At 42.6% G+C, this 12090-nt stretch overlaps 1 protein-coding gene across 3 annotated transcripts in view; it reads left to right on the top strand.

Annotated features, from left to right (window-relative positions):
• Nucleotides 1–5490: 5490 nt before the first annotated feature.
• The window catches only part of BICRAL (BICRA like chromatin remodeling complex associated protein), a 31799-nt gene continuing 25199 nt past the window's right edge, over nucleotides 5491–12090 (top strand). The window contains exon 1 of one of the 3 annotated variants that reach the window (XM_052700336.1): nucleotides 5491–5699. Coding sequence is in view for 1 of the 3 variants with exons in the window: in XM_052700331.1 (XP_052556291.1) it covers nucleotides 7825–7894 (70 nt within the window). In the remaining 2 variants the exon portion in view is untranslated. The other 2 variants (XM_052700346.1, XM_052700331.1) reach the window with 2 other exon arrangements.

Below are 12090 nucleotides of genomic sequence, written 5' to 3'. Positions count from 1 at the left end.
CTTCCAGCGGAGGGCTCTGGGGGTTCCAGATCAGTGTTGAAGACATGCAAACGTGGCATTAAATGTCTCTGCTTTTTCTGTGCTCCTGTTTGTGAGGTGTCCATCCTCATCAAGTAACAGAGCACTATTATCTCTGATCTTCCTTTTTTCTTAATGTGGTTGAAAATGTACTTTTTGTGTCATTCCTCACAGTACTGGCCACCTTCAACTCTTAACTGAGCTTTGGCCACAAAAATTTTCTCCCTGCAATGATGAACAGCATCTCTGTAGTTCTCCCACATTGCCTGAAGTCATTTCCAGGGCCATGCATTTTCTTTTTCTGTCCAAGCTCCAGACAATCTTTGCTCAGCCAACCAACCTTCTGCCCCACTTGCATATCTTCCAACATTTTGAAATTACCTGTTTCTGTGCTCTTAGCAGGTTGTGTTTAAAAGCTGATCAGCACTGATAGACACCAGTGCCTTAAAAAGCAGGAGACTTTGCCAACTAGTTGCCTGAGCAGCCTTAAATCTGTCCAGGGTTTAAGCTTTTGGTGGCAGTTTTCCTTCTGTCACCAAATAATTTAAACTTCATGGTTACTATGACCAAAATGGCCACCAGTCGCCAATTCTCTTACCAGGCTCTCTGCTTACAAGCAACAAATCTAGGAGGGCAGCTTTCCTAGTCATTACCCTTAGGAACTGTGCCGTGTCCCTTTAGATTTTGTAAATGTTAAGGTATTTTAGAAAACTATGTTCAGTTACTGGTGTAGCCAGCTCAGGGAACCACCGAGATTCAACAGCACACCAAAGTTAGGAATTGTGAATCTCAGTTGAAAACCTACTTCATTCCTCTTTCTGAATATTGTCAATTGAATGAACTTGAAATCATTTTACCCACGTTTCTGTGATCCCTGTAGTTTTGTATTTTAGGCCTTTTTTTTTTGCCTATGTTCCTTCTATTAACATCTATTAATTAACATATTTATTTATTCTTAAATCACCCACAATACTTCAGTTCTATTAGCAATGGCCCTTTTGCTAGCTTCTTTGCCTTACTGCTATTTTTAATTGGTTCTACATTTTTTAATCTTTTGCCAGCTTCTGAATATACTTTCATGTATTTTTGTATCCATATTCATCTGTCATTTTCCTATTTGTCTATTCAAAACCAACTATGAACAGCTCCAAATTTTCTGCCACTGTTTTGTAGTCTATATTTCTTCTGTAAATTTTGGCATTGTTGAAGAATATTTCTCCAGATACTGCTGTAAAGCTCTATCTCTTCAGAGGTGTTTTTCCTCAATACAATCCAGTGGCTGATTCTCTTAAGGTTATTTTAACTTGGGAGCGAGGGTTATTAATCTTTCAGACTCAATTATCCATTTTACGGGAGTCTAAACTGAAGAATATGAGACTCCATTTAAATAACCTGGAGCATGATAAAGTTATTCTTTATCTGTTCTGGTAGTAATATTCCTGTGTAATTTGTTTAAATGAGTGCTCCCGTCGCCACATTTTTGTTTCTATGGATCAATTTTCATACTATGAATCTGCCTCTCACGAAGGCAAAACTCTCCAGAATCTCATCTGACATCCATCGCAGAACAGCCCTGTTGGACTTTACACAACCTCTGGTCGCATAAACCTCACCTGCCTTTTCTCTGGTATAGGTGTGAATCTCTTGTTCTCAGTTACGTCCTCTTACTACCCACATCCTAACCGATCACCCTTCAAGATAAGTACTGGTTAGATAGTTCTGCGTTGATAACTGATACTGGTGTGCAGCTTTTGTATGTTACATTATGCAACTGTGACCCTCGTTTTGTGGGTAATGTTTTGTGTAAGGCATAAGGTCAGCCTGAAATTCAAAACGTTTAGGAAAATTTTAGTGGTGGGTCACCTAAATGTTGGTGGTAACTATTCAAAATTTGGCAGTTCATATGGTTACTTAAGAACTGGTTTTTATTTTTATTTTTTAATGTTGCATGTTGCATTTCTATTCCAAGTTAAATTCTGTGTTTCCACTGTATTTGAGTGCCCCACTTTTCAAGTGCTGTGACCTCTACTTCTCTATTGCTTGTACCCTTTAACGATGACCTATTTGTTTCTGTGCCGTCAAGCCCAGAGTTATTTATGCTTATCTAAATTAGTAATTCTTAAAAGCAGTATGTAGTTGAAGTGTTGTGTTTGGTGATGAGCTGACACAACAACCATGTTAAGGGATGGAGGGGTAAAGGCGTATGGGAGGAAGGAGTGCCATAAATAGAGCTGGAGTAGTATGGGATCTACAGTCAGGAAAAGGAAGCAAGATTGCACTGTAGTAAATGGCATTCTTTTCCATCCGATATAGCTCAGAGAAGATGCAGTGCGTTGAGGTTACAAAGCAGCTATTAATGCAAGAATCTTAGGATGACTGTGGAATTCATTCATTTAATGCTTAGTCCTTAAATTCTTTCACATGAATCTGCTGCTTCGTGATCTTCGTGATCTTCTTTTGGGGTAATAATGTAGGATTGCACAAGAATAAGAATGCTTGTGAAGATAGCAAGAGAAATGGGCTTTTGACTTTGAAGAAGCCTGAAGGCAGAATGAATGGGAAGTGGTTTGTTTTGTATTCCTTTATTTTCTTCATCTCTGTATCAAAGCCTACTTTTCTCTTCTACACAATCTGTCATTTCAGGGCTCTGTATCTCAGCTCACTCCAAACGTGATTTGGTGTCTTTGCACACCTATGAGAGCTGCAGTTGTTAAATAGCATGGTCACAGTTTGACAGCTGATGTCAAAATATATCCAAGTATTATGTTGTGTGACGGGTGCACATGATGTTCCTGGTAGCAGTACTTAAGAATTACTACGCCAACGTCTGTCTTCCATAGATTTCTCCTATTCCTTTTTGACACTGGTCTTTTTTCTCATGCGTATTTTCCCTTTCTCCTCCTGAAGCTGCTACATGAAAATGAATGAGAAAATGAATGAATGTGATTGAGGAAGCTATGGAGAGACAGCAACTGAATGTGCACTGCACGTAATTTGGAGAATAGGGCTGGTTGGAAGGACAGCTCTGGGCAGGTGACCTTGGGGTACAGGAATTTTGACACATTGGGGTCTTCAGTTCTAATGCAGTAAGGCAGTGAGAAGAGGGGGGAGCTCCTGGGGCAATGAGACTCCGTTCAGAAACATCATGTGATCCTCTTAAAAAAAGCACACGTACCTCATCACAAAAGGCAGTAAGTACTGCTTTACAGATGTGGCTTGGAAAATTCTGTAGGACACCAGCAAGCGAGTACGGTACAGCTGAAGACTGATTTCAAACTCCTTCGTATTGAAGGTAACATTAATTTTGCTTTAAGGGTGTATACTTCATTGTGACCAATAAAGTCACATCCAGTGCTTGTCTTTTATCTGTTTTTTTTTAGTAACTGTTTCTGAACAGATAAAGCAAATACAGAAATACATGCAGATTTGCTTCTGCAAAGAATACAGATGGCTCTCATGGGTTCTGCTTTGGTTTTGTCCGCTCAGTTGCAATGTAAAAGGTTTTCATCCTTATGCTGGCTGACTTGTGTAGATCCTGAGAACTCTTACAGCTTCAAGCTTCTCATTGTGTAGATGTTAGCTACACATTTTTGTACTGTCCCTGCTCAGTAAGGTTATTGCCAGCACTGCTCTGAAATGTCACTCAGGGAAAATAAGTGTAAATTATGTTAGTCTTCAGCAATTTACATAGGCTTCTGTGTGTTCCCTGTGACAAGGCAATCAATTCAAAACCATTTGTCTTCCTTCCTCCTTCTCCTTCTTTGTATTGCTTATTTCCTGTTTGTGGTTTCTGCAGGACTGGGAGGATGGCAGCACGCTGATCAGATATTCTGTTTCAGAGTGTTGTCCTTCTGAAGCTAAGTTCTATCCTGTGAACCAAATCAGAAGAATAATTGTGGCACCCCTCCAGTTCAAAGGTTCTTTCTTGCACGAAATTCACGAAAATCAGTGAGACCAAGTAGGTTTTCATTCAGAGCAGTTTTAGCCACTGGAAGATTTGCTGAAGTTAGAGACCTTGAAGTTTGGCCTTTCTGATTATCTAATGCTCGTGTCAGAAGTAAGAGCAGTTAGGGTGCTGAGCTCTTTGACATGTAGTGTCAATTGCCATATTGTGGACCACACTCGCAATCCTTCTACGTGCAGCTGGTATGTTGGCTGATGCACCAGGCAGTGCTTGTATGCTGCTACGTATTGTCTGGGCTGCATGAAGGACCTGCTGGATGCATGCTAGGCCAAGCCTTCCCATGCAGGCAGCAGTCTGAGACTTTCTGTTGTGGGCATGCAAGTAAACAAGTAATGTGCATGCACCTTGGCTACAGCTTGTGTTTAGGACCAGGCTTAACCTTTATGTCCTGTATTATAATATGAATTGCTATTGCTTACAAATAATATAACCAGATCTTAATTTAAAAACAATTTTAATATGCTTTTTAACAGAAAAACAAACAAACAACTGCCCAACCATTTCTTGGAGAAGTTCCACTCAGTGCACTGCCCACATCCATTTTTGTGCCATTGTGTTTAATAGCTAAATGTGTATTTTTTGAGCTGTAAGGCTATTTAAGAAGAATGTTACTAAATAAAGTCTTCAAATCCTTTCCCTAAGGACTTTTAATGAAGCCCTGTTTTTTAGGGAAAAAAAAAAAAAAAAAAAGGGCCACTTCTCTGTGAGTCCCTGGGAATTAAGATTACCAGTAGGAAGAGGGTCTTGGAAAAGATTTCTTATCATAAGCTTATATATTTCTTCATGCTAAGAATCTGTTTTTAAATAGAGAAAAAGCGAAAACGTGGGCTTGTAAGATCATCTGAATAAAGATTTTTTCATTGCATTTTTAATGAATACAGGGAATATTTAAAGTTGAGCAAGCTTTGTACAATCAAAAATCTTTAAACAAAACGACGTGATTAATGTCTGTAACTAAAGCAGAGCTGCAGCAGCGGGGGTCAGAGCCGTGAGCTGTAACTCCGAACTCCCACTTGGAAGTTACCCGAAACTTTTCTAGCTACCGGAGCCGGCGTCCGTTGTTCCAGGCGCGGGTGGTGACAGGACACACCTGAAGTACGGCTGCAGCCTGCAACGGGGGCACATCCTGGTTTTTCCAAGGTGACCCCGCCTTTCATTTTGGGGTGGTCTCTGCCCCTGGCAGCGCTGCTACAAACTCAGTACAGACATCACCCAAGTTCTTAACGTCCACGCTGGGTTCAGAGGGAACTTTTTTTTTTTTTTTTCCCGCTCCCAGTTTTCCGTGCCCCAAAAGACCCCCCAACTCGCAACCGAAAGCAAGCAGCCCAGGCTCGTACACACTACCAGACCTACGGGTTCCTTGAGGGGGTGGAGGGGAGAAAGCCGGCGAAAGTTTTTAAAGGGCCTGCCGTGCGGCGGGCCGAGCGGCGGAGCAGTCACCATGCCCGCCCGGCGGCTGCGTGTGCCGCCGCGCCGGTGCGGCATTGTCTGGCGGCGGAGCGGAGCGGCGGCCCGGGCCGGGCGGCGCGGCGCGGCGCGGTGTGCGCGGCTGTGCTCGGCGCGGCTCCGCTCTCCTCGCGCTCTCTTTCTCTTTCCCCCTCTCTCGCTCCCCCCTCCCTCGCTCGCTCTCTCGCTCTCCCTCTCTCTCTCTTACACTGCCAGCCCCTGATGTGATGGCGAAGAAACCCCGTTGACAAGGCACTGCTTTTTCATGACGGTGAGTTTCCCTTTGAGTGTATTATAATTTTGTGATAAAAATTTCAAGGAAAAAAAAAACACACAACCTCCTTCCTCCCTTCCTTCGGGGAGGGAAAAGAGAGGGGGGAAATCTATCTCCAGACAGACAGAAAAGAAAGAGGAGCAAATTAACAGCCAGGAGTTGCCAAAACCAGGATATTAGGTTTCAGCCCAGAGAGCTATTGGCTCTGGGGCTATGTATATAAATATATATCGGGAGAGAGCGAGCAGAGGGGCCGGGAGGAAGAAGAGGGATGCGTGGTGCGGCTGTTGTTCGGGCAGATGTGGATTCACATGGAAATGAACCATATATCTCTGTTTTCGGCGAGGCTGGCGGCGGCGGCTGCCGAGGGCACTTAGGAGAAAAAAAAAAAAAAAAGAAAAAAAAAAAAGTTGTTTCTTAAAATAAAGGCGCGGGGGGAGGTTGAGGGAGATAAGGTTTCAGGTCCAGGCTGATAGCTGCGGAGAGGGGAGAGGTTTGGGGTGGGTTTTTTTTTTTTTTTCTTGCTGATGCCATGCAAATGCAGGAGAGGAGGGAAGAAAAATCTCTTTTAATGACTCATTGATTGAGCCGGTTTAAAATTAGTTGTTGTTGTTGTCTTTTTTTTTTTTTTTTTTTTTTTTTTTTTTTTATTTTCCGCCCCCTTGATGGCCATCGAGAGAGGGATGGAAAAGGAGAGGAGGGAGAGTGTGTGTGTGTGTGAGTGTGTGAGAGAGAGAGTGAGGGAGAGAGGGGATGGAGAGAGTGTGTGAGGGAGAAAGAAAAATAATCTTTTCAAATCTCCTCCCTCTTTTTTTCCCCCCTCGTTTCTTTGCTTTTCTCTAAAGCTCTGTGGTCTGTGAAACACTCGGTTCTTCCTCCTGCTCGGGAAAATGGAGACGCGCCGTCTCGCTGCCGGCCGCGGCGCCGGGAAGGATTTTTCTCTCCTTTTTTCCCTTTTTCCCTCCCGGCTCGATGCGTCCCTCTGCCCGGCCGCTCGCCGCCACCCTAATCCCGTCACTTCTCGCAGCTCGTGGCTCAGCTTTGCGCCTTCTGGGGATTTATTTTTCGCTCGTTTCCTCGCTTTCGGTGCCGCCACTAGATTCGATTCGATTCGTTCGGTGCTTGCTTTGCCGTTTCCTCCGACCCGCTCGGTACCTGCCGCTGCCAGCCGCGATGGACACGGCGCTTTTTGGGGGTGCGCGGAGCCCTGGGCGGTAGGTCCTGCTGGGGCTGCCCTCCGCGGTGTCGTCTTTTCACAATTTATTATTATTTTTATTTTGTATTTTATTATTATTTTTCTTTTCAGGGAGAGAATATTGTACTGTGTCTTTTAAAATCTAACAATAAACCGTCTATTTCTGGAGCTAGCCGCCCTTTTTTTCCTTCTGGGCAGATGCGTTTATTTGTGCGATCGGGACCGTTTTCCTTAGGAGCAGCAGTGCTTTTGTAAATACTTTGTGCTCGTGGATAAAACCACCTTTGGCGGACGCGGAGAGGAGCTGGGCGATGGGTGCAGCAGTGCCTCTTCTCCTCACGCGCTCCTGCTATCAGCTGCAGCGTTCTCTCACGGATAATAACGCCGTAACGCATTAATATAAGAGCGCGGCAGAGCCGTATGGCGAACGTTTGAACGTATTCGGAATTACTATTAAATAACAGCTGGAGAAGGAAGGAGGTGCTGAGGCCTATTCTGTTTCCCAGCTCCCTGCACTGCTCCAGGCTCGCTAACGCCGAGCCGAGGGGCAGAGGGCTGCCGGAGCTGCGGCCGGGCACCGCTGCCAGCCTGTGCCGAGCGGCTGTGCCTGCGAGGGGGAGTGGGGCAGAGCCGGGAAGATGGCGCTGTCTGGCTTCCTGCCAGCGTTTGTTGCGCAGTTTCGCGGTGATTCTCCTCCCCCACGGGCGCCATTTTAAGGCCCTCGCTGCTGTCGTTGAGCCGGTTGGGGCGTTGCCGCCGCGCTTGTGTCGGCCGTCTGTGTAGGAAGCGTTGTCTTCCCGGGCAGACAGGAGCCCCCCACGACGTATCCCGGACGCGGGTTTTCTCCTCCGCTTGAGAAAGCGGTATACGAGGCTCCCTCTGTGCGCTGTGGGGGAGAGGCGAGGGAATGTTGGCTGTTGTGTGCCCATGGGGCACAAAGGAGGGCTCCTGCGGGCAGCCCTCGTCTCCTCTGTCACCCATGTCTCTCATCTCAGAGGTCTGCTCCAAACATCACCTCATAGCTGCCTTTTGTACCTATCGAACGCGTGTTTCTTGGCACGAGGTGTGTTCAGGGCTTACAGGGAAAAAGGGTTTGAAAGAGCATTCGGTTCTGTTGAGCCAGAAATTACGAGACACATTTAAAGGGGAAATTTGCCTTTGTTCGGTACTTAATTGCAGCATGTGAGGCGAAGTAATCATTGGTAGAGCACCTTTAATACTTGTTAAAATATTTGCAACAATTCAAGTGCAAGTAACTACTTGGTGTGTGGGTAAACAACTCACTTCGTTGATAACTGTTTCGTTTTTGTTTGGCCTTAAGGCCTAATTCATCCGAAGTTGTTATTGTTCTTTTTTTTCGAATGTCCTGACTGTGTGATGTGGTTGGTGCTCGTGTTTAACAGCAACATCTGCATCCAGGAATAGCAGGGATGCTACCAGACCAACTCATGCTGAGCCCACTAAGGTGGGTGGAATGCTCACTTCTTAAATGTTTTTCTAAGCGTTATTTTAAAAGGGCTTCCCATGCCTCTTGCTCACTTCTGGAGGAAGTGGGAGGATTTTTTCATTTGAGGTTAAATCCTTCGCATGTTGGTCCTGGAGGGTTTTACATTGCATTTCTAGTGAAATGCACATTGCTATTGCTTGAAAAACTCTGCAAAGAAGTTATCTGTGTATAAAATCCCTTCTGAAGTCTTGGGGACAGCTTTGTTGAAGTCTCAGTTTTTTTTAGTGATCTGCCTGCCAAAACTCTTAATAAATTACTTCAAAATGTATGTGTGGAGTGTAGTATTCTCTCATTATTTCAGAAATCTTTAATACATGACACTGACCTTTCCTTGAATCAATTACTTTGCATCTTTGCTAACAGCCTTGGGAGTAAGATAGAAGTGATTCTATTTTTTTTTCTTTAGTGCAAATATATTTTTATGCAGTAAAGGTCTTGTAGTAAGTACTAGGGATTTGCTGATTTTTGTCTGTGTTTTTCATAAATTTTTTAAACTAATGAGGAAATCTGATAAAACGATGAGTATTTTTCCAGTGTGAAAGGGATCTTGCATATACACATACTGCACCAACGTGCTTCCATTAAAGTTAAACATATGCTTAAGTTGAAATCTTTGTCAGCTAGAAATTAGGTGTACCTAAAATGAATAGGTGTAGTATATTTCTGTATACCTACTATGTTTCTTTGTCCAGATCTGAGATGAAAAGCTTTGTTTTGTTTCAAGTAGTACTTTGTGTCCTTCTCAGCTTGCTGGTGTTGATTGAGGAGTGCAGGAGCTCATGGTGTTACTAGCCTGGTCCAGTTGTGCACGGTGGCTTGTTCACTAGTATGCTGCTGATACATACTAGATGTGTTTTTACTGTGGCTGCAGTATGAGCACTTGCACAGTATGATATTAGAGTGTTCTTGAGTTGAAAATAGGAAGCGTGTTTGTGGCCTTAGGTGCGGTCACTGCTGTGTACTTTTGACAGAAGTGGTTGTGCTCTATCTGACTAATTATGTGATCTTCACAGAAGTTGATTTTTCCTGTCCTCCCACCCTGCCAAAGTGTCTTTTTTTTTCTCCAGTATAGTTTATATATTTAGTTTTATTACTCTGGGAAGGGGGTGAAATACAAGCAGAAGAACCAAGCCAGCTGTACTAGTATTAGCTGCATTTCCTTCAAAAACCCTTTTGTGCCTACAAAACTTAGAAATGTAGGTAAGCGCACAGTGCCGAGTTGAAGATCTTGGTAGGTGCGAGCGCATTGTTATTCTGATTGGGCATTGCCTGCTGCATAAGTCAGAGTTCTGCTAGTGTAACTCCACATCAATTTCAGGAAAAAGCCTGCAGTTATGTTTTATGCATAATGTGACTCTAATGGTCACTGATTGTGTCTTTTCATGCTGTGTTAGACTTACAGTAAGTCTAATGGGTAGTGCTTTTTAATGTACATGTAGCAGTGGGAGAGCAAAAGTGTGGCATCCCTAAGTAATAGATACAGTTCAGGTATAATTGCTTTTCTGATGCTGTAGTTCATTCTGTCCAGACAGCTGGGATAATTTATTATAGTAGTTCTGTTGGAATAGACTCCACTTCTGCTTGCAGAGTTTTTTTTATAGTGACATAATCTGCACAGAACAAGCATGCAGATTGTCTACAGAAACAAGCATGCTTTGTTTTTCTTACAGTAGAGGAAAATCTGCAAAATTCATAAACTGTACTGATGTGCATTGCAACCTGCAACTGCTTGAGTTGGAAAGCTGACAGCAACAGTGTTGGTAAAGCCCTTGTATCAATATGGGAGTGTGAACACTGGGACCTTAACTGGTATTTTTTTCAAGAAAATCTCATAATTAAATGAACTCGCGAATCTCTATTTTCTAACGTTCTTTTACCTGTTTTTTCATTGTGGAAAAAATATCTGCTGTGTCTCTGTTTTAATGGAGAATGGTTGAAGAATATTTGTTGGGAAAAAAAAAAAAGTAACTATTAACCAGCATATATGGACTGTCAGTTTTATTCTTTTAACTTCTTTACTTGCAGAGCTTCTTCTGATTTTCCTTTTGACTGAGGGAGTGTTCACCAAAAGGGAAAGAAAGAATGGGCAAATCTCTGTCAAAACTTGATACAAAAGCATTTCTATTCTATTAGTAGTATTATGGAAGGGTGGAGATGGGAGTTCATTAATACACTCCAAATGAAGTGAGCTTCACTGATTGTTGTGATAGGGGCTGATGTGTTGCCTTCTCTTGGATGGAACTCAACGTTTCTGTGAATTTTAACTGGATGTGGAATTTTAAGTCCTGATATTGAAGCTTGAGTTTGTTGAGATGTTGTCTACCAGAAAATCTTGGTAGGTTGGTAGATAGGTGGTAGAATCTCCCTTGGCTTTGACAAGGGCAAGACTGGCAATGTGATCAGTGTGGTGTTTGGGGCAGTGTTATGAAGTGCTCTGCTGGGTTTGTTACAGGTGCCAGTTTATCATTCAAATTTCAGTTAATTTCCCAAACCTATTAAGTGAAAAGAACAGAAAGCTTTGTTCAGCTTTCAATTATGGGCAGTAATGCATTGTCAACTGGTAGTATCTTGGTTGTATCACACCTGTAGTAAGATATACCATAGTTTTTCGTTTTTAAAATCAATATGTTCTAGAATGGCATTGAAAAGTATTAAATTAAGCAATAAATTGAAGAATGATTGATTCCTGATGTAGTTTCAAAATGTTTTAGGAGTGTTGAGGTTCCTGAAGAACTGTGTGCGACGGAGAGCTTAGAAGATAGAGCCCAAAACAGGCAATGGCACGGTGATAGGAAGGTCTCTGCAGGGGAAGTGGGCTGAGCTGGGCGTTCAACCCTGTGAATCCAATGAGCTCAGTGAGCATCCTGAGCTCTAGGTTATGAGTTATTCTGGGTTTTCTCTGTGGGATTTTGAGAATGAAAGCTCTCAGATTAAAATATTGTCAGGATATGGTGTTGCCATGACAAGCTTGTAGGAAAATATTGTATTGAATAAATAAAGAATTCAATTCTGAACTTGTGTATCCAAGGGAAACGAGATTTTAGAGATCTGTGCTGAGGATTCACTGAGTGCTTGACTGTGGCTGGATTAACTTTCCTTATCATATGTGCTATTAATAACTGAAGTGAACGTTTCTATTTTTTATAAATAAAATATCACTATAGTTTTTGGAAGCTTCATACCTTAAAGCCAAACTCAAATTTAGACTAATTTTTTATGGTATGTTTATGGGAAATGAAATTTAAGGGATGAATGAGCAGCTTATTGTAGGCTGTTTGAGCTCTAGTGTATGTTTTTTATTTGTCCTTCTTTATGTGGAACTGGTATGTAACTATTATATATAGACTCTACTTGTCCTTTCAGATGTTCATCACCTACCAAATCTCAGAAACTGTGAAGATGCATATTTTTGCATGGGTTACATATTTCAAATGAGGTAGTGCTCGTGCATTGTGATGGTTGTCTTTTATCTGAGTCCCGAGTAGTTCCCATTTTTGTGGTGTAGTTTTAGCACAGAGGGAGGTTTCGCATTGTTCTTCTGTTTGAAATTGCAGATTTCCTCCCATACTGTCACATACAGAAAGCTGTTGAGAGTACTGATACTTTAAATTCAGAATTCCACAGCTAATTTCAAGCACTGTAAGTTCATCTCACAAGATGAAGATTTTCAATACAGAAAAAGATTT

Source organism: Tympanuchus pallidicinctus, unplaced genomic scaffold, assembly GCF_026119805.1.
Source record: "Tympanuchus pallidicinctus isolate F22 unplaced genomic scaffold, pur_lepc_1.0 scaffold1, whole genome shotgun sequence".
NCBI classification, from domain to species: Eukaryota; Metazoa; Chordata; class Aves; order Galliformes; family Phasianidae; genus Tympanuchus; species Tympanuchus pallidicinctus.
The sequence above is the reverse complement of the archived record's forward strand: the minus strand, read 5'-3'. Positions and strand labels throughout refer to the sequence as shown.